The 20940-nt window shown below is 32.2% G+C and overlaps 2 protein-coding genes and 1 long non-coding RNA gene across 6 annotated transcripts in view; 1 reads left to right on the plus strand and 2 right to left on the minus strand.

The window, feature by feature from the left end:
* Nucleotides 1–495: 495 nt before the first annotated feature.
* Nucleotides 496–7117, minus strand: LOC134241348 (thiosulfate transporter TsuA-like). The gene is made up of 10 exons (XM_062723421.1): nucleotides 6831–7117; nucleotides 6324–6407; nucleotides 5770–5927; nucleotides 5077–5125; nucleotides 4701–4803; nucleotides 4313–4427; nucleotides 3981–4104; nucleotides 3567–3679; nucleotides 1236–1387; nucleotides 496–790 (listed from the first exon to the last, which is right to left on the minus strand). The coding sequence occupies exons 1-10, from the start codon at nucleotides 6979–6981 to the stop codon at nucleotides 679–681; spliced, it is 1161 nt and encodes a 386-aa protein (XP_062579405.1). The 5' UTR covers nucleotides 6982–7117; the 3' UTR covers nucleotides 496–678.
* A 207-nt stretch (nucleotides 7118–7324) lies between these two features.
* Nucleotides 7325–12175, plus strand: LOC134241328 (uncharacterized). Its single transcript, XR_009986636.1, has 3 exons — nucleotides 7325–7417; nucleotides 9013–9120; nucleotides 12084–12175. It is a non-coding gene; the product is annotated as an uncharacterized LOC134241328 (long non-coding RNA).
* Nucleotides 8838–20940, minus strand: part of LOC134241327 (protein trachealess-like) — a 47699-nt gene continuing 35596 nt past the window's right edge. For 2 of the 4 annotated variants that reach the window (XM_062723396.1, XM_062723397.1), the window contains exons 4-12: nucleotides 19676–19765; nucleotides 18401–18491; nucleotides 15875–15973; nucleotides 15385–15494; nucleotides 12307–12500; nucleotides 12053–12159; nucleotides 11406–11553; nucleotides 10688–10794; nucleotides 8839–10418 (exon numbers count right to left, since the gene is read on the minus strand). In XM_062723396.1, coding sequence (XP_062579380.1) covers nucleotides 9043–10418; nucleotides 10688–10794; nucleotides 11406–11553; nucleotides 12053–12159; nucleotides 12307–12500; nucleotides 15385–15494; nucleotides 15875–15973; nucleotides 18401–18491; nucleotides 19676–19765 — 2322 coding nt within the window. In that variant the 3' untranslated portion in view covers nucleotides 8839–9042. Of the gene's footprint in view, nucleotides 10419–10687; nucleotides 10795–11405; nucleotides 11554–12052; nucleotides 12160–12306; nucleotides 12501–15384; nucleotides 15495–15874; nucleotides 15974–18400; nucleotides 18492–19675; nucleotides 19766–20940 lie in introns of all 4 variants that reach the window. The other 2 variants (XM_062723393.1, XM_062723395.1) reach the window with 2 other exon arrangements.

A 20940-nucleotide genomic window follows, 5' to 3' on the forward strand; every position in this document is an offset into this window, starting at 1 on the left:
TTAAAATTTATAGAGCGCATATGTATAGGAACAATATTGACATATTTCATTGATATTATCATTCTACACATTATATCAAAATATCTATCCTGAACACACATTTTGCTTTTATTTAAAATATCGACGAAATATGTACATTTTTCTGCAAAATTCATAAAAAACTGAAATTTTCATATTTGTGACGTCATTACGTACATATGACGTCATTACTTATGAAATTATTCAGTGCTTTGAAGTCAGCATATACACACTGTTTAAGGACTTAATTAAATATTACTCCATCAAAGTTTGATTTTGGGGGGCAAATGTTGGTTAATACCGCATATAGTTCTTTAGACAATGTTTTTTGAGAAACAGAAGGTCAAGTTAATCTGTATAATAATGTCAGCAAACACCATTTTTTTCTCAAACTTTTTAATCTTATTCAAAATTAGTACAATATATAAAAGTAAGTAAGAATAATAAACAATTGAATAACAATGAAAAAAAAAAAAACAGTATAAGTAAATGTCAAACATCGTCAACAACATTTAAAAAATGTATTAATTTGGCTTATTCTCCTTAACCAACGATCTAATGCAGGACATGGGCAGTAACAAACAATGCTGCGATTGTACCGTTAGACAATTATAATGTTAAATGTCTGTCAACAACATACAATGTATTTGGTTTAATATTCTAACCAATCCACTGCAGTATCTGGGCGGTAAGGGCTCCTCCAACAAACATGGCCGCCATTGTACTGATAGACAGCAGATTTAACAAACCCATCCCAGACAACCCATGTCCACTGTAAAACAAAGAAAATGTTATAATATAAAGAATTTCAATAATTATATCTTTGTAAAAAAATAAAAATAGAAGATCATTTGACAGTATATAAAAATAATCCATACTTTACATGTATAATGGATCAACCATCAAAAACTCACTGATACATGTACTGAAAATATTTTGCCCCATTTTATTAAACATTTTTGCCCCTTTCCCTTAAGGAGCAAATTCCTTAAGGGGGTGATTTCAAGAGATGAAGATTTCTTTTAATATTCAACTATGCTGTGTCTGGAATGATTGATTGTAATAGGGTGAAAACAGCAAGAAGCAAAAACTATATACCGGGTACACTATACAATTGTTATTCACACAACAATCTGTAACCTAATAAACAATTGTTGGTTTACTTTAATAAATGGAATTTTTTTCTTCTCCATTAACTGATTGTGTAAATAACCCACCTTGTGCATCCTCCCGCTAATCGTGCCCCAAATATAATCATAGCTCCTCCAACAAACGACTGAGTGACAGATCCCCCAGTGACCGTCCCATAGCTGCCTGAGAGTATGGAGGAAGAGAAAGCCCCAAATACAGAGCCTGACATGAATGTTACCTGTGGAAAGACAAGGAAGAATTACTGAAAACTGTAAGCACATTGTAGATTTTTTTAAAAAGTATTTACAGAAGTCTGTTCATTGTTACATATTGGTTTGTAAGGCCATCTTGTTAAAAAAAAATTGTTTGCCCTCTCCCTACTGACTGACTACAAACAGGGGCCAACTCCAAACTTTTTTAACCTGCAAGAAACAATTTTTAGGTCACCTGAGTAAACTCAGGTGACCTATTGCTATCTGTTTTTGTCCGTCGTCGTCCGTCGTCTGTCGTGCGTTAACATTTGAACATTTTCAGCTTCTTCTCTGAAACCACTGAACCAATTTTAACCAAATTTGGCATAGAGCATCTATGGGAGAAGGGGAACAAAAATTGTGAATTTCGTGGTCCCTGCCCCCATGGGGCCTGGGGGGGGCAAAAACCACTAAAATTAGTGCAATCTTTAAAAATCTTCTTCTTTACTCCTGGACATCAAGCAGTCAAACTGTTAGTATGATTGTAATCAGCATTGAGTCCTCTACCAAAATTGTGAAATTCATGGCCCCAGGGTCAGGGGTTCTAGTACTAGGGCGGGGCTAAATAGGTTATATAGTGAAAATGCATTATTTCTTTGAAATTCTTCTTTTCTGCTCCTTGGCATTAAATAAACTAACCAAGTGCATAGTTGAGTTGTAAATGACTGCCTCTTCCAAAATTGTGAATTTCATGGCCCCAGGGCAAGGGGTTTTAGTGCTAGGGCGGGGCTATATAGATTATATAGTGAAAATGAAAAAATTCTTTGAACGTCTTCTTTTCTGTTTGTGGGCATTAAATAAACTAACAAAGTGCATAGCTATGTTGAATAAGACTGCCTCTTCTAAAATTGTGAATCTAATGGCCCTAGGATCAGGGGTTCTAGTGGCAGGGCGGGGCTATATAGATTATATAGTGAAAATGCAAAAATTCTTTGAAATTCTTCTTCTCTGTTCGTGGGAATTAAATAAACTAACTAAGTACATAGCTATGTTGAATAAGACTGCCTCTTCCAAAATTTTGAATGTTATGGCCCCAGGGTCAGGGGCTCTAGTGCTAGGGCGGGGCTATATAGATTATATAGTGAAAATGCAAAAATTCTTTGAAATCCTTCTTCTCTGTTCGTGGGGATTAAATAAACTAACTAAGTACATAGCTATGTTGAATAAGACTGCCTCTTCCAAAATTGTGAATTTCATGGCCCCAGGGTCAGGGGCTCTAGTGCTAGGGCGGGGCTATATAGATTATATAGTAAAAATGATTTATTTCTTTGAAAATCTTCTTCTTTGCTCCTGAGTATTAAATAAACTAACCAAGTATGTAGTTATGTTGAATAAGGCTGCCTCTTCCAAATTTGTGAATTTCATGACCCCTGGGTTAGGGGTTCTGGTGTTAGGGTGGGGCTTTTTTGATTATATAGTGAAAATGCATAAATTCTCTAGAAATCTTTTTTTCTACACCTGGGTATTTAACCAATGAACTATGTACATAGTTATGAGAAGGAAGGATGCCTCTTTGAGATTTGTGAATTTCAGAGCCCCTGGGTCAGGGCTTCTTGTGTTAGGTGGGGCTCTAATGTTTATTTAATTAAAATGCATGAATTCTTTGAAAATGTTTTCCTTTTTTCTTGGGTATTATGCCAATGATCGTAGTATATATTTATGACAAAGAAAGCTGCTTCTTTCAAAAACGGTTATTTTACTGGCCCCTGGGACAGAGGTGCTTGGGGGGGGGGGGGGGGTACATAATCTGAAAATTATTTAATACTTTGAAAGCTGCACTTTGGTATTAATCAACAACATTATGAAATAAAACTTAAATGGTGCCTCTTTCAAAATTGTGTCAGAATTCCATGGCCTCTGGTTTAAAACATGAATCAAATTTAATTTGTTGGAAAGTTGTTGCATGATACTCAGGTGACCTATAAGGCCCTTGGGCCTCTTGTTTTTTTAAATTCTTTTTTTCCCAGAATTTCCTCATCCTCTCAACAGGTATGTTGAAAATTTCTGGAAAAAAATTTCACACCTAATGACGTCTTTTTTTTTTTTTCCCAATTTGGCAAATAACTTTCTTATAAAGATGGCCTAATGCCATGTCATAAAAGTGCTTCATTAAAAGCAGACTTTCAATGTAATTTGCTATCATTTCTTCTATAGCTGGATAAATACCTGCCACCAGTTAGAAAAGCCTGTTTGGAATTTGAGGAGATATGGAGACAATCTCTTTGAAGACTTGTGAAGGAAAACCTGGGAGGTGATTGTACAGAAACTACTGCTGGCACCTGAAAGAGGAAAAATTATAAATGAGATTATTTATCATAACTGAAGAGCAGATACACTTAAATATTGTTCCATATATCAAAGCTTTCCATAATTTTGAAGTGAATAGCTGAAATTGTATACTCAGACATGTCCAAGCTATTTGTGCAATTGTAATATTTTCAGTTCAAACGAGCATTCCTTCTACATACCTCCAGATATTCTTATGATCCGGTAATTTAATTGATTAATGTTTCTGTTAATTCAAAACAAATTTTATTTTTGAAATGCTTAGCCTCAAGCTTCTGAAGTACACTAACTCACCTAAAGTGTCACCAACAAACAGAACAAGAGGAATTTGTAAGGTCCCCACAACAACACCAGACAAATATGGAGGCCAGGCAGGGGAGGCAATCCAGCTACTTGATTCATAGACAGAATCTGTAATCTACCATTTTAAAAAAAGTTAAAGACAAATTAAATCCATGGATATAAGAAAATTTTCTCTTATCTTCTCTTTCTCTTAATATCTAGATATCTAAATGTAATTTACTCTACTATATAATGAATATTCTGCAAATGGAAAAAAATCAAAGTGTTTAAAATACTTGCATGTTTTAACTATAAAGCACAATCAAGTAATTCTATTTTTTTACACTGATTTCCTCTTCCCAAGGATAAGCGAGCTCCAAAGTGAAAACAACCAATGAGAGTATTGCTGCAGTAGGCAAGGCCATCACAAAGAATGGAGATCCATAAACATTGTACAAACTGTAATCACAAAAGGAGTCAATGTTGTAGAAGTAACAGTTAAAGCAAACTTTGAAGAGTCCGCTAAAATTACCAGTACATCATTATATTGATTTAGGAATTTTTAAAAATCCAGTTTAATGTCCATTATTTTCTAGTACAGAGTGAAATTATATGCTTCTGATCAGTGCCAAACGCGAAACATTGACAAAGGGAGATAACTTTATGGAAAGGAAAAGCTCATAGCTATCCACTATAATAATTAATATTGGTATCTTAATGCTGTTCACTTACAATTGATATCTTATTGCTTGTTCAGGTTTGGTCAGATCTGTGACCACTGGTTCTAATATCCCATACAGCAGTGTACCAAACAATGCTCCCAGAAGGGTATATACTGGAAAGAAATGAAACTGGTAAGTCACTGTAAAAGGGAAATTAAATACAGTGACAACTGTCTAATCCAACATGCTCTGACAGATGCATTTACAAAAAAGACATGGTGTCAGATTGAAATGTAGAAAAAACCATGGAGAAAAAGTTTAAAATGGGAAAGAAATTTAATGTCAGATTTCACAGTGTGATGGAATACACTGGCGTCGGATTAAACAGTTTTCCCTGTACATATAATGGCAACTTGGTATAACTTCACCAAAGAGTTAGAGCATACCTGAATTCTGAGTTCCTGATCCAACTTGAGCAAGGACTACTCCAGGACACTGAACAAAAAAACAAAATCTTACAGCTTGGTATTTTATGTAATGAACAGTATTGATGCTCAAAAGTCCATTAAACATTACAAATTCTGGAGCACAGCATACATGGGCCTCCAAAATATTGAGGTGAGATCAGGTGCCAAGAAGGAGTGAGCATCTCCTGCAGTTGGTCACATCCTCCATGTGCTCCTTGTAATCAATTTTTACTTCAAACTTAATTTTCTAGTTTTTATGGTGAAATTTTTTTTCTGAACTAAAATGCCTATAGCTGTCACAGTGTCTCTTTAATGCAATTGAGCAAAACTAATACTTCTCAGTATTGGAACAATAAATCAAATGTCTTAAATTTTGCATCATGCTTGTACACTACGGATATCTTTCCTAATAAATTTTGTCAGAGATAAAACTGTAAAGATTTTTTTTTGAGTTGTTAACTCTTATCCTGAAATGAGTGATACATGTAACACATGTATCTCCAGAAATTAAAATGTTTTCAACTCTGGGAACAAAAAGAAAGTTTTCATGAAAAGGTTGAAATTCTCCCCAATTACATCATCGTCAAAACCCATGGGAGAGAAAACCCATAGGTTCCAACGGTGCAAATATATTTAAAAAAATATAGTTTAAAGTTGTATGAATATTCTTACACTTCCAGCAATGGCCATGCCTGACCCTAACAAGGCTCCGCCAACACAAACAGCCAGGAACCCCTTGCCTTTGAGGCCTCTCACAAAAGCAGACTTGGCACAGAGATACTGCTGTCTGGTGAAGGGGAGCATGGACATCACAGACAACAGGAACATTCCTACAGTAAAATAAAACAGTAAAATAAAATAAACTATTTTATTTTGTGGATGAAAAGGCAAAAAAGAGGTTGAGTTTGCACACATATCAAAATCAATTTATTTAACATTAAAGGTGGAAAAACAAAAGTACCTGTGGATAGATGTTTAAAAATGCTTCTCTTACCTAAGCAATAAATCTATTAAACAAATATATATTTAATGAAAATTGAATAAACATGAAATTTTTTTTTATATATATATGCAATTTTGACAAATTTACTCTTTGGAAAAACCATTTTTGAAAAAAGTCAATAATTAACACAATTTAGTGCATAAATTAAACAGTTATTTAATACAGAATTAATTTATTGGAAAAGAAGGAGCTGGAAAGTAAACATGTATTAGCATAGTTTTACCTGATATGACTCCAGAGAGGAACATTTTCATCATCACAAACTGAGAAAGCAGCATCTGATTTTTCACAACAAATGGTTCATGAACTGAAAAAGTAACATTCATTGCTTAATAGAACTAATAGAATCATAGATGAACTTTTAATAAACTCTTTCATCTGCATTCAATGTACAATTGTTACATATTTTTATTGAGAAAAACAAAACCATATATAAAGGATAATCCATTTTTTATACATAAAAAAATATTTACATAATACTTGTTTTTCCATATAAAAGTGTTTTTCAAATGATATTTGTTAATATTTATGTATCATACAAGGAACTAAGGCATAGCACCAGAAATTCTAAAAACTGAGTGATAAAAATTTTATGAAGGTATCATTTTTTAATGTATAATGTCTGAATGTACTTTCACTTTCGGTTTGACTTGGTTCATTTCAGGACATTGAATTTTTTTGCAATAAAGAGGAATCATTACAAAAATAACTGAATCCTCCTTTCTTTTACCTTTCCCTTTTTCGATGGCAAATCCAAATACAAAGCCACAGGCTGCGGACACAGCCAGTGATGCCAAATGTCTTGTGGTAGATCGGCGGTCAATGCCATCACTTGAAATCTCCCCTGGCTCCAGTAGATCTGCTTTCCGTCGGGACGCCATTTCCAAGATTTACGATAATTATTTCATTGTCTCATTAAAAACTAGAGAGGAATTGATGCAAATTATGCTAAATCATCGCTGCTTGTGCCAGTTGTGGACCCATGCGTTTCAACGGAACGTAAACAAATGTTATAAAATACAAAACCAAATCCGGCATTCCAGCAGCAGAAGATAAAAGTCTAAAAAGTTTCAATAGATGTATTTCATCAATAATTTAATATATATCATGTATATAGGCCTATATGATTATTTTTATTAATGAAAAGAATAATTATGTCAAGCAGAATAATTGATAGTTTACTTAATGCATTTTATTGGACTTTTTTTTTTATTTTGTAGTTGAAAAGTTTGAAGCAGCATGGTGGTGCCTCATGATGCAACACTGCAAGACTCCTGACCTGATACTTATGCAGCAGCACAGCTAAACACAGAACATGTGAGTTCTATTAGCTCACTGGAACCAAAGGCTGTGACCTTTTCTAATCAAAATTAGTCCAAAGTAGTCTGTCGTCTGTGTTGATTAAGAACTGCATGTTTAAGCCATTGATGTTATCCATTTATACTTTATAACTGATTTTACAATTTATTAAAATTAGATCCTTTACGCACCTGTATTTTGTTAAGTAGCGACATAACAAAATACAGGAGCGTAAAAGATCTTATTTTAATAAGATTGCTAACTTAATTAACTTACTGTAGAAGTACATTTTTCTAAGAAATCCGTGTAATTTTCTACCCGCGGATATATCAAAAAAATCAATTACCCCCTTTGGTATTAATACCTCAGTCAAATCATACTTTGGTAAAGGGGATAAATATACTTTTGATTGAAAGGCCACACTGCATGGGCTGATTTGCATCTGTACGTCACATGCAGAATTCTGTAGACATGTGACTGAAAAGGGTGCATATACTTACACATCCCTAAAACTGACTATAAGAGAGATGATTTGAGGATCGAATCACTGTCAAGTTAGTGGAGTATGCCAGGGCATCAACAATAGTTGGAAACGTTTGTGGGATTAATATGCATAATGAGCTTCACCCATTATGCACAAATTAACCCACATTTACATGCAGCTACATGTATTGTTGATGTCCCTGCCATACTGTACTAATATAGACAGTGATTCCTTATAGTTCCATTTCATTGCACGTGAAATAAAATTGCGAATTTAGATTTTAAGAAATGTAGACATATAGATTTAAATTACATGAGGCCTCCCTTGTCCATTTCAATAGTCCCTGCCCAATGACATCAAAAACAGAGACATCTGCATGAGATCTGCATGCATATAAATATTAGGCCTCCTTAGTGTCAGACACAAAGACAGATGCATGAGATTTACATGCATATATTTCAATTTTTATTTTAATTATTTCTCTGGGATAACTCTTTGAAAGTTAGTTGATTTGATTCCTCGATCATTCTTCCGGCATGTAAATTTTTGCCAAGCTAAGGAGGCCTAATGTGCATGTAAATCTTGTGCAGCTGTCCTTGTGTTTGATGTTACTGGGTGGGCACTATTGATATTGACATAGGAGGTTTCGTGTAATTTAAATTTTTTAGTCTACATTATTTAAAATTTGAAGTTACAATTTTATTTCACCATAAAATGAAAATATCAAGGATAGTTGGAAACCTGGGATAATTTTTGCATAACGGGCTTCGTCGTTAAAAAGATATGTTTGATGGTAAATTTTTCTTTTTATTTTATAAAAAGTTGTTATCTTAGGTAAAATGTTTATTAAATAAACATGCTAAAAAAATATTCATTCATTTTTTTGGCATTTACCCATGGTTTTGGCAGTAATACATTCTCAATAACATGACTCCAAGACTCATACAAAGACTGAAATATAAATTGTTCTTTTTTTTAATAATATAGAAGTGTATACTATCTAACAAGTGACACATAACAACCCCAACATATGAACACAATAACAACATTAAAGCATTAATTAACAATTTTTTTGTTTTTAAAACATAATATTGCTATATATTTTTGAATACTGAACACTCTTCTGCAGTTATCATCCAAATTAATGAACACTCCCTGCTTAGGACTGAAAGGACACAGGGTACCAAGTGTCTGGTCTCACATCATAGGACAAGAATGAATTCTGTGAATGACTAAGGTGAGGGTATTCATTGTTATGATAAGCTGGGGAGATGTTATTGTAGCCTGTTGTTTTTACACAGTTAAAGTCCGTCCCTGTGGTTGACACAGTGAAAGGAAATGTCTGAGACTTCAAGGTCACTGTAGGACTCGTGACATGGTTCAGGCTTCCGCAAGCGCTAGATCCTTGGTCAAAGTTTCCCTCCATTCCAAACGGAGAAATCAGTTTCTCTGTGGGTGAGACTGATGAAGGGGGAGTCATGTTGAAGTTCTCTGTTGCCGTGGAGACAGTCAGATGACTAGCGGAGGAATAAGAAGGAAGAACGGAACCTTTAGCACTCACTGAAATCTGAGGTATGTTTAATGTCAGTTGTTCCTTAAATCCATCATTACCGGGTGGAGTCAGCATGTTTATAGCTGAGCTCTCCATGGGAAAAGTTCTCGTATTATTACTGCTGCGAATGACTGATTCTCGTTTTGCATGAAGAGTTCGTAAGAGACTAGATGCAGGGTGTGATTCGGTTTCTGAACCTCCCCACTGATTGGGGGACTGTTGTCTGTTCAGAGAGTTTGAGACAATGTTATTTGTTGTAATATCACTCATTATAGCCGACGATGGCTTAATATCATGGTTAGCGAGTTGAGACAGATTCGGCAAATGTTTATTCATCACGTCCTCCAAGAATTTGACCGAAGACATATTACGATTGCCATTTTGATCGACTGCATTAGGTGAATGCCAACAATTTTTTCTCTGTGCGTTTGTCATGGAGTCCTGCCTTGTGTTTAGTGATCTTAAAGATAGATCCTCAGGAGCAGGTATATTGTAGTCTTCCAAACATTTTGGAGACTCAGAATGAGAATGGTATCCATTGACTGGTGAAGATACATTGTTATTGTCTTGCATTAAATTTGTACAAGATAAACGTCTTTGTAAAGTATCACTGCTGTTGGATATTTCTTGCCCATAACTCTCAGGAAAAACCAGACTCTCACTATCTAAACTCCCTCTCTGCCTCTTTCTGGGTTTTTCCATCTTTCTTCTTGAATTTTTGAACAACACTTTGTTACTGTTGATTTTTAATGGGGATGTCGAATTTGAAGATTGAGAGGTTTCATCGTCATTGGAGACAAAAATGGGTGGAGATTGACGATTAATTGTTGCAGAGTCTTGAAGGTCATCCATTTCTGAACCATTGCTTGAGAGTCTCTTCTTTTTGGGGGGATTATCGGGAGATTCTGGTGTTTTATATGTATCCATTTCACCACAGCCTGGGCTAGTAGTGGGCTTATTTTCATCATGATCTTGCATTTGATCTGTAAAGGAAAATACTTTATTTTATATTCTAGATACTTTATTAAAAAGCATATTTCCCTTAGCAAAGAAAGATAACTCAGTAATTAGAAAATTCTATCCCCCCTACAACTCCTCAATTTTTCAAATTAATCTAACTATTAATTAAATATCAGTTTCATTTTAATCTCCATCAAGACAGATGATACATCTTTTAGAAGTCTATCATCAAAGCAAATAAACAGAATTAGTCCTTTTCCCCTTGTGTTATTTTTTTTTTTATTGTAAGTACCTCCAGTGATATTGGGATCCTTGGTTGAAGATGTTTGGTCCAATTCAGTTTTTACTGAGGAGGGGAGTTGACTAATATCCATTACACAATGTCCGTGCTCCACCCCACTGAAAATATATATACAGTCACTGTAATTCTGAGACTTGCATAAAAAATGTAATCAATAATATCTTCAATTTTTATAAAAATGCACATATGCTTTTGAGAAGAATCAATCTTAGAATGATTAATTAAGTCAGAAAAATTTGAAAGAACATCTAATGAATTGAAAGATTCAGATTTTGGATAAATATGAAATTTGCATCAGGATGCAAAGACAGTTAACTCAATATTGTATGCTCAGAATTCAAATGTTAATATTTCAGTTGTGAGCATTTCTGGGTATCAAAATTGAAATTATAGCTCAGAATTTACATGAAAAATATATATATCTCAGTTGTGTATATTTATTGCACATAAAAAGTTTTTGTGTATGGATCAATTTATATGCACATTGTATTATTATTTATGAAATGTTGAGATTAAATTGTAAGAAATTTACATTGAATGATTAAGAAATGGTTTTGTGTTTCAAATATCTATGACAAAAAAAGAAGTATGATATAAAACCATTGTGATAATAAACGACTTGTACTGTTACAGTATTAGAATTTATGAAATGTTGAGAATAAATTGTGCCAGTTATTGATTCCCTATACTTTGTCTTTGCAAGTGTTACCTTAGTATATAGATGATGGTAAGAACGGTATGGACATCTGAGGTTTTGGAGCTGTATAGAGTACTGGCACACATCTGAGACCACACATAACCACCATTCTTGTTTATAAGACGTATGTAATCCGACAAGACCTGACCTTTTGTTATTACTGCAAAAGAAAAAATATTTCATCCAGATAGGGGTACATGATGCATGGACACATTGATGATGTGGAAACTTTGAAATAATCCCCCCCCCCATTAATTGATGAATTACAAAATAATTTACTTGGTGTTCACACACATCAAATTTCTTACTTTAATATCATTATACATTTATAAAGAGATATATGTATATTACATGTTTACATGATTTACTACAGGAAACACTCAAAGTGTCCTCTTGCCAACTGTTAATTGTTTCCATTTTAATACCTGAACTTATTATGTAATTGACATGTTTCTGTATACATGTTCAGCATATTGCTGATTGCACAGTTACATAAAGAATACATGTAAGAATGACATGAATTCAACATTTAAAAAATAAAGTCCTTTCAATACTTAATTAATGGAGGATGTATGATCTACTTAATTATCTTTGCAGATTTTTTGTCATTATGTACCGGTAAGCAGAATAATCTATACAGTGTAGCTCATATTGCTTACAATCTTTATGTGCTTTTCTCATCTTCTGAAGGTCACCTGGGTGGCAGAGGTCATACATGGGTTTCCCGATGACATCATCAGCCGACCATTCACTTAGCTCAGAGATTCTTAAATTGAAAATATTTGTAAGGTATTTAGGAATTTCCTTTGGGATTGGATATCTCAATTACTGCATGGGCGTAACATTATATCATTAATGTTTTTAAAAGAATTTAAATTAATGAAAATTTGATTTTCAAAAAAAACAAACATACAAGGTATCACAGTAGATAATACTGAAGTCAGGATTTAGCCTCATGATAAAAGTGTCACTTTCTATACGTAGTTCTGTAATGGTGGGGGGAGGGAGAGCCACAGCCATTCCAACCATGCCCAGTATGTTAGACGACAACTTCCTGTTGGCTCCAAAACAAGGTCGTGGTCGCAAGTGTCCCGTGATGTACACCACCTGAATTGAGATATGTAATTGATTATATAGTTTAAGTATTGATTTTAAGGTCGAAAGGTCAAGGGCAAGAAAATAATATAATATATATTTTTAGCTCACCTGAGCTGAGAACTCAAGTTAGCTTTTCTGATCACCCATTATACATCATACCTCTGGGAGTAAGATGGGCCACAATAGGGAATCCCAAGTTTTTCATTGATAAATCTTATAAGAATTTCCTTCTCAAGGACCACTGGACCAAAAAAGTTGAAACTTATTTGAAAGCATCCTGGGGTAGTGTAGATTTTAAATTGTTCGAATCATGACCCCGGGGGTAGGGCGGAGCCACAATAGGGAATCCAAGTTTTACATTGAAATATATAGGAAAAATCTTCTCAAGAACCACTGAGCCAGAAAAATTGAAACAGGTGAAAGCATTCTGGGGTTGCGTGGATTCTAAATTATTCAGAATCCTATTGGGGCCATAATAGGTATTACAAGGGGGGAAATCTGCAGGCATATTCATGAAGCTATCTTAGGACTACGGTGTGTCTTAAGAACGTCTTAGGAAATGTCCTAATCTAAAGTCAGTTTCTCGAAGCTTTCCTAAATTTAGGAACTTTCCTAAGTTTTTCCTAACTTTAGGACAACATAATACCTGTCCTAAGATCATCCTAAGTTTGTATTGATGCTTATGATTTTGGACATTGCAAGTATAAGCGACAATTTCTTGTTTCTCAGCAATCCGTTTATAAGCTGATGATTTATACAAATAATTAAACAAGAAATGTTATCCATAGGCCACTTTTTCATATATGCTATAAATTTCAAATGTGCTGTTCCAGATATTACCTAATACAAATTTTGGATATTATTGTAATGAATATTTTCGGTATCGGTTGGAGAAATATAACACAATGTAAGGGGGGGGGGGGGCAAAAACTCTTTTATTATCAGTCGATCTGCTCATTCCGTATCAAATACAAAGTAAATGAAGACAAACAAGGTTATTATAATGAGGGTAATGTTTGAATGAAGAAAGGTTATAAAAGAAGTTGAAACCTAGACCCCGCCCTCTCTATTTCTCTCCAAAATAGGATTTTCGAGTTTGGACAATATTCTTTCCACCTTTATTTTTTTGTATTGTCAAGTTTTCTCAGGTAAGTTGAATTTTTTTCTCGCCCCCCCCCCCCCCCCCCTTTCATGACAGTTGTGATGTCACTATCAAAGACATTCTTCACATACTTTGTATTATGACCGCCACCCCACCCATTCTTATTTTTGAAATGTCATATTAATATATTGTATGAATATAGAAACAAATACCCGCTCTTTCATATGCTAATGATAGGTCTATAGATATAGACACAGTACAACTTGTAATCATTCGAAATGACTTTTTTGCAATATACATATTCGTCATTTATCAAAACTTCCACCATTGATTAATAGCAATAAAGGAAAATGGAAGCAAACTGTGCTAGCATACCACATGCTATTATGAGACAATGAGACTATTGACATGTTCTAATTCTTTTAATTAACTGGTTGGGAGAACATACAAAATTTAAAAAAAAATGTTTTAATATTCAAGAATAAAATTTTGGCTTTATATTAGTGATTTCCCTGATTAAATACTTTTTTCGTGTCCTACAAAATACATTTTATTTTGAATCAGTTTATTAATTAAAAAATAAAGTAAACTTTTATAAATCTTCATAGCATAATCATCATCAAGGTAGATCACTCAGAGGTTATTATTTTTTAAACTTTAAATCTTAACTACAATTTGTTTCTTTCAATGCGATTTACAAGCAGTATAAAATATTTTATAATATCAAAAAATGCAAACATTATTTAAATTATACTGAGGTCACATGGACATGTAAATGGATTTCCTTTTTTAATGTTATTTAATTTCTTTCCTGTAAAATGTCTCCAAAATTATATAACAAAAAGTGTTATTTTGTTGTATTAAATCAATCTTGTTTCAAAGAGCCATTCTGTTTTTTTATTTTCTAAAATTTGTTCCAGTAAAATAATGTTAAATAAATATAAGTTGTTTATTTGCCCTAAAATTTGTTCAATGAATAAATACAAGTTGTTTATTTGCCATTTCTCCTTAATATAACTAAAATCAAAGGTAATTAGAAGATGTAAATTAATTTTTTTTAAATTCCTATTAAACTAGATTGAAGATAATTTAATTAGAAGATGTATTGAATTAAGTTTAATTTTTTACTTGATATTTAAATTCTGTAATTATTCAATTTTTAATGTATTTACACCTGTATTTCCTTGTTTTCCACAAATTAAAGCACTATAATGACAATTTTCATAATAGTGCACATACCGAGTCATATTAGAGTAAATGTCCAAATTAGGATGCTGTGATCATGCATTGATGTTTAAGTGATCTTTTCCATGTCTTCTTTTTAAGTGGGCATGAGGAATTATTTAACATTAATTATATTTTCAATGTCTTCTCAAAATTTACGTAACTCAGCTTTGTTTTCATGGTATACTGAATGTAGAGATCTTTAGAAACTGTATTGCTAAATGTGAATTGTGTTTATAATCAACGTAAATGTTTTTTTTTTCTTTTGATCCAAATATTGTTTGAAATTTAGTTTAGATACTTAAAAGTTAATATTACAGATACATTAAAATCATGATTAATTTATGCCAAACACTATTTGTGTCCTTTTAAAAAACGACAACAGGCAATCCTAATTATTTCAAATGCATGGGAGAAAGAAAACAAATCTTAGAGATATTTGAAGAATCCATTTAATAAGAGTAATATTAAAAAAAGTTGAGACTTTCAAATCTAACATGCATTGTTGTCAAGATATTGATGTTTGAGAATGCTTAGCTCAAATGATTATGCACTGAGCATCCATACCCTGTATCCAGAAGTTCTGATATGCACACCCCTCTTTGTTAATGTTGACTTCATCCTGAGGCAAAAAGTCCGCTTCAATCCTTTGTTTGGATTTGGAGCCATGAAATTTGCTGCAAATGAGGATAGGGTTTTATTGAATTTTAATTTTTCAGTTGAAGTTGTGTTTTAAAGTCATTACAGACTTAATTTAGTGGATTGCTAATATTTCATAAAAAGTGGGACATAATGTCTTTTAATGGCATAGGTTCAGAATTCCTGATCATGTGCTTATTTATAAAGTGTGAGGAGAAAAAATTAAATCTTAAAAATATATACATTTATTCCACAGAAAATTTTATTTAGGGTAACCTTTGCCCTTGTGTAATGTTATCTTGTTCTAGCTGTCACTCAATGTAGTAGATGGCAATTGATTTATAAATAAATAGGAAATAGTGTCCAATTTTACTTTTTTCAGATAATTAGTTCATGAAATTAAGGTAGGAGGACTCACTTTGGTCAGGAGAGGGAGGAGTTGTTGCCCTTGGCGTAGATGGCGCCGAACCTGTGTCTGACTGTGAGCTTGGAGATGGTACATCAGGTATAGTCCCTACTAAAAAAAAAATTATTGATTTCATTTTTTTGTGAGAGGTTAATTGTTTCTACATATTAATTTGAATGCAGAAAATGTTTTTTTTTCCAATTTTTAAAAAAATATTTGGCTTCCTTGAATTACTAAAAAAAATTTCGGCTTCCATGAATCACTATTTCATTAAGTCTAGTAATTAATGTATAATAAGTGCCCAAAATAAAACTTCCTTTCAAACTGACCTTTAAGTTAAACATTTATGATAGCCTGTCTTATTTTTAAATAGAAATATGATATATGGTGAAGCAAAAATTTCAAAGCTAATAATAAATTTTCTCGTTTTGTCACTTTATTAATTGAGTTAATTACATTATGCATTCATTAAAACACATTTTTGTTTTTGATTAGAATATTTTTTCCCTTCTTCATATAACTTGATTAAAGTCATTGTAAATCATACATAAATTAGATGGTGAAGTCAATTATTTGGCAACTTGTTAGAATTTCAGACTTTTATTGCCTGTTAATTGGTCGTTTAGGTTTATTATCATTAACTTTACAATGTTAGATATCACTTATAATAAAATTAATAAAAAAAGGCATATAAAAAGTTTTTTTTCTTAGAACTTGATAAAAAATTTTGAATGAATACACTACATATAGGAAATACTTTTTAGAAATAGTGTGCATATTTTTGCAAGGCAATTATGTCTGCTCTTTAAATATGATAACATGTCATATTAAAAAAAATTAAAAATCTGATCTAAAATTGTCAAATATAATTGTAGGGCTGACTTAAAAAATGTTCTTTTGCCCTCTCCCAACTCAGGATAAAGAAATTGGATTGGTAAGTAGGTGACAAAAATTTTTTTCCAGAAAATTTTAACATCAATGAATTTTCAAAATCTATTTTCCAGAGAGAAAAAAAATCTATGAATTTTAAAAAATAAAAATTGGGCTGGGCCAGTTGGCTAGGAGCTGGCAACCAAACAATTTTTCAAAGACTGCCTATGTAGTAATTAAAATATATATCAATTGACCTCCACTGCATTTAAAAAAAAATTCAATACAAGAAAGTGCTAGACAGCTTTTGTTCTATTAATATTTTTAAAATATATGAAAACCTTTTTGTTATTTTTTTAGTACCTGACTATCAAATGTAAGTTTTTGTGACTTTTTTCATTATTGCAATTAAATATCACAGTATTATGTAATTTGTGGATTTTAACCTTTTTTGACAGCACTTAAAGTCTTGTTGTCAGGCAGGCCTATCTAACATATACTATCACAATATTTATTTTACATTTCGAAAACATTTTCATGATGTCTTGATCAAAAATATCTCTAAGTGGCATAGAATTTTTATTTCAATTCATCTGAATTTTCTTAGAAAAATTTAGTTATTGAATCTTTTATACATGTATGAACCAGTTCTCCCTAAACTTATTTCTAAAAGGTTTCAATATGAGACAGTTGTTAAGAATTTGACAATTTTTGTGAATTAAAAGGAAGGGTTTTAAGAAAAAAATGTATTTTTCATGTTATAAATAAAAGAAATTAGAAATTTAGTTAATATATAAAAGCCCTATTAAGCCCCATCATTATGCATAGCTGACCTACTATGTCATAGCCTTGAAAGTGCAGTTTTCATCATAAAAACATGATTTTAATAACCAAAATGAACGTTTTTATGAATGAGTGATGTTTTTCGGTCAGTAACAGTTAGATAATTCACTCTGACATAATAATGTGCACTATGAAATATTGCTACAAGTCTTTTTAAGAGTTCAACTCTCATTCTTTTAATTATAAAACAGGGTTAGCGATAAATGTTTTTCCTTATATGAAATCGTATCTAATTCATTTTAAAAATGTTAGGAAAACCTTTGTACAGTATATGAATTAAATTTTTGCATGAAAATACAAATGGCAATATCATTTTAAAAATGTTACTAACTGTTAAATTATCATAAGTTGAATTATGATGAAGCACCAAATTTTTAAAATTATTTTATTAAATTAGTAAACCAATTAATATAAGTTTATATGAAATAATTAAAAAAATTATCTGACTTATTTGTAGGGATGGCCGGATGAGTATCACCAAAAATTTTGTAATCACCATATATTACAATTTTTTTCCATAATATCATAATAATATTATATTTTTATTCATAATTTTTACTATGATTTTAAATTAATTTCCCTAAAATTTTCTAGCAAAAAAAAGTTCTTTAAACAACATACTGGACATACATGTATAATGTTAAATCATTTCTTTATAGGTATAAGTTTCACTTTCTCCTGTATGACCCTTTCCTTCAATTATGTAGGGAAATAATCTTTTTTGTTGTTTTATGCATATAAGCAGAAATTCTTAATAACAAAGTTCCTTGAGTGCATTTTGTACTGTAGTTCTTCATCAGAAGTGTACTCTGGTATAATACTTACAGTTAGGAGTTGCCAGGCCTAGCTGCTCCAGTAATTCTTGGTGATCTTGTACGTGGACATAGTCAAATATACTACTTCCTGTCATCTCAACCTGTTAAAGAGGCAAACATATCAAGAATTATCATTAAGCCAAGACCCAAATGTAAGTACTAAGGAATTTATATTTAATATTCAGAATCCTTGTAACTATAGTAATGTTTGAGAGAAAGATGATAGAGATTTTGACCAGCAGCCATTTGAGATAATGGATGCAATCAGCTTGTGACCTCTGTATAAACGGGCAGAACTTAAACAAAAATTGTATCTGCGTGCTTGGAGGCATTCTTGGCAAAAATGCTTGGTCCCAGCATGGTGCTGAATCAGCCATGACAGGGTAACAATTGACTTGTGACAAACACAACACTGGTCACAAAACCGCAACCTTAACAGGAGGGAAGCAAATTAATTCAATCCTATCAGGACACTGATAATTGAATTGCAACTCTTTGCTTATTTTCTGATTCTGTTTAACATTTTGAAAGTGTTGGGTTTTTTTATATGTGTTTTTCCTGTTTTTCAGAAACTGAGAAAGATTAAGACTTTTTAATAAATTATTAAGAAGTCTTAATCTTTCTCAGCTTTTGAAAAACAGGAAAACAGTTAACACATACTGAAAAACATTGAACACTTTCTAATTGTTAAACAAAATCAGAAAAGAAGAAAAGAGTAATATGTTCTAAATTTCCTTTAACTTGCAAGTTATTTTCTTTCTGGAAGGAAAGTGGGACAATGCCCTCTGCAATCCTTTTAAGAGGAATATTTTTCAGAGTTAAAGGTGTTTTTGTCTAGGTGTTCAGTCAGAATTGTCACACAAAGTGACAGAGTGAGCATGTTGCAGGTTCCAGTTGTACAGGGCCCAGTTGATAAATCTCAGAAAGAACATGACAAGAGCACTTGTTGTGTGTAAATAGGCTGACAAAGAGTAGATGATTGTGTTCATTAACATTCTTTTTTGTCATAAATAGGATCCATTTTGGCAGAAAATTAACTGTTTGAGATCTGTCTCTTTCACCATAACTGTCTTCAAGCAGATTAAAAACACAAATTTGTTACATCTGGGATGACTTAAGATGAGGTGTTTCATTTTAACATAAATGGCAGAAAAGTGGGGTAAAAAATGATTATATCATAAAAAAAAGATTAAAAAAAGCAGAAAGAAATTAGGCTTCAATTAGGATGAAGTAAGGAAGACTTCCTATATGACAAATACAAATGCTTGGTAGAATTTTTTTTTACCTGTGAAAGCCCAAGGTAAATTGACACAGTCTCAGATACATATAGAAACCTTCCATCGTTGGCCAAGATGAATGCAAAGCCATCCACAGACTGAAATATACAATTATATTTGATAATAAGCTGTAACATTGGAATAAAAATATATCCTTAAAACTTTACAGAAGGTTTTTTGCTGGTTCTGAAAATACAGTTAAACCTTTAATGATCAGTCCATATAACTGCATGGTTAAATTATAACCTTTTTGCGAGATATTTGAATGATTTTTGAATGGAAAATTGCAGACTATATTCATTTAAAGTGCATTTAGTTTTGAAAAAAGTTTATCATAAGCATACTTAAAATAGCACACTCATGTAGACATGTGGCATTGCAAAAGGTGCCTCAGTGTAATATACTATGAGTGCTTTAATAGGTACTTTAATGATATACATGTACGTGAAAAACAGAGAATTCAAAAAGTTTCTTAGATTTCTTTGAAATAATATAACAAGTTTATAGCTGAGTAAGTCACAAAATTAATTAAAGTCTTTTTTACTTGTTTACAGTGCTTGGCTTACTTATATTTTTCATTTATTTTTCTTTACTATGAAACAGTGAATATTTTTCCTTCAGTGAATCAAAAGCTTTTCACTTAATTTAGAGTCATTCATGTTCAGGGGGAAAACGTTATATACTTGGCAGATAATCCACATTGTATTGCCACTATTTTCCATTATTGTCTTGTTCAGTGACATGGCATATGAATTAACACTTAATTAAAAGGTTGAGTCAGGGCTCGACACAGAAGCTTTTTTTCTGAGCCCATTGTTACAATAAAGATTTGCTGGCATTATGGGAGAATTAACCCTGATCAAGAGATGGATAACTTGCCAGGAAATTGAAAGCCCAAGATTCAATGCTTTTTTGGCTCTCGACAAAATAAAAAAAAAAACTGATACTGAATTTTATCAAGTAGGTTTGTGGAGGTTAGTGTTGGAGCATTCAGAAAAGTTCATACATTTGTAGCAATCCCAATGAAAGAGTTCAAAGTTGTTAAAAACATATATATTACATCTGACATATTGAATTCTTTTAAAAGAAAAATTAAATAAGAGATATTTGCAAGAACTTTACATCAGTTTCTAAGCAATCATAGACTAAAATGAAAAGATTAGAACTTACAAAATTAAAAAAAATATTTTTAAATACTTGTATGTAGCTTTTAGACAATCATTATTAAAGTTTTTTATTGTACCATGTACATGTTTTTCTAACATAAGATATA

Source organism: Saccostrea cucullata, unplaced genomic scaffold, assembly GCF_032062105.1.
Source record: "Saccostrea cucullata isolate Sc308-1 unplaced genomic scaffold, CSIRO_AGI_Scuc_v1 ctg206, whole genome shotgun sequence".
Classification (NCBI taxonomy): Eukaryota; Metazoa; Mollusca; class Bivalvia; order Ostreida; family Ostreidae; genus Saccostrea; species Saccostrea cuccullata.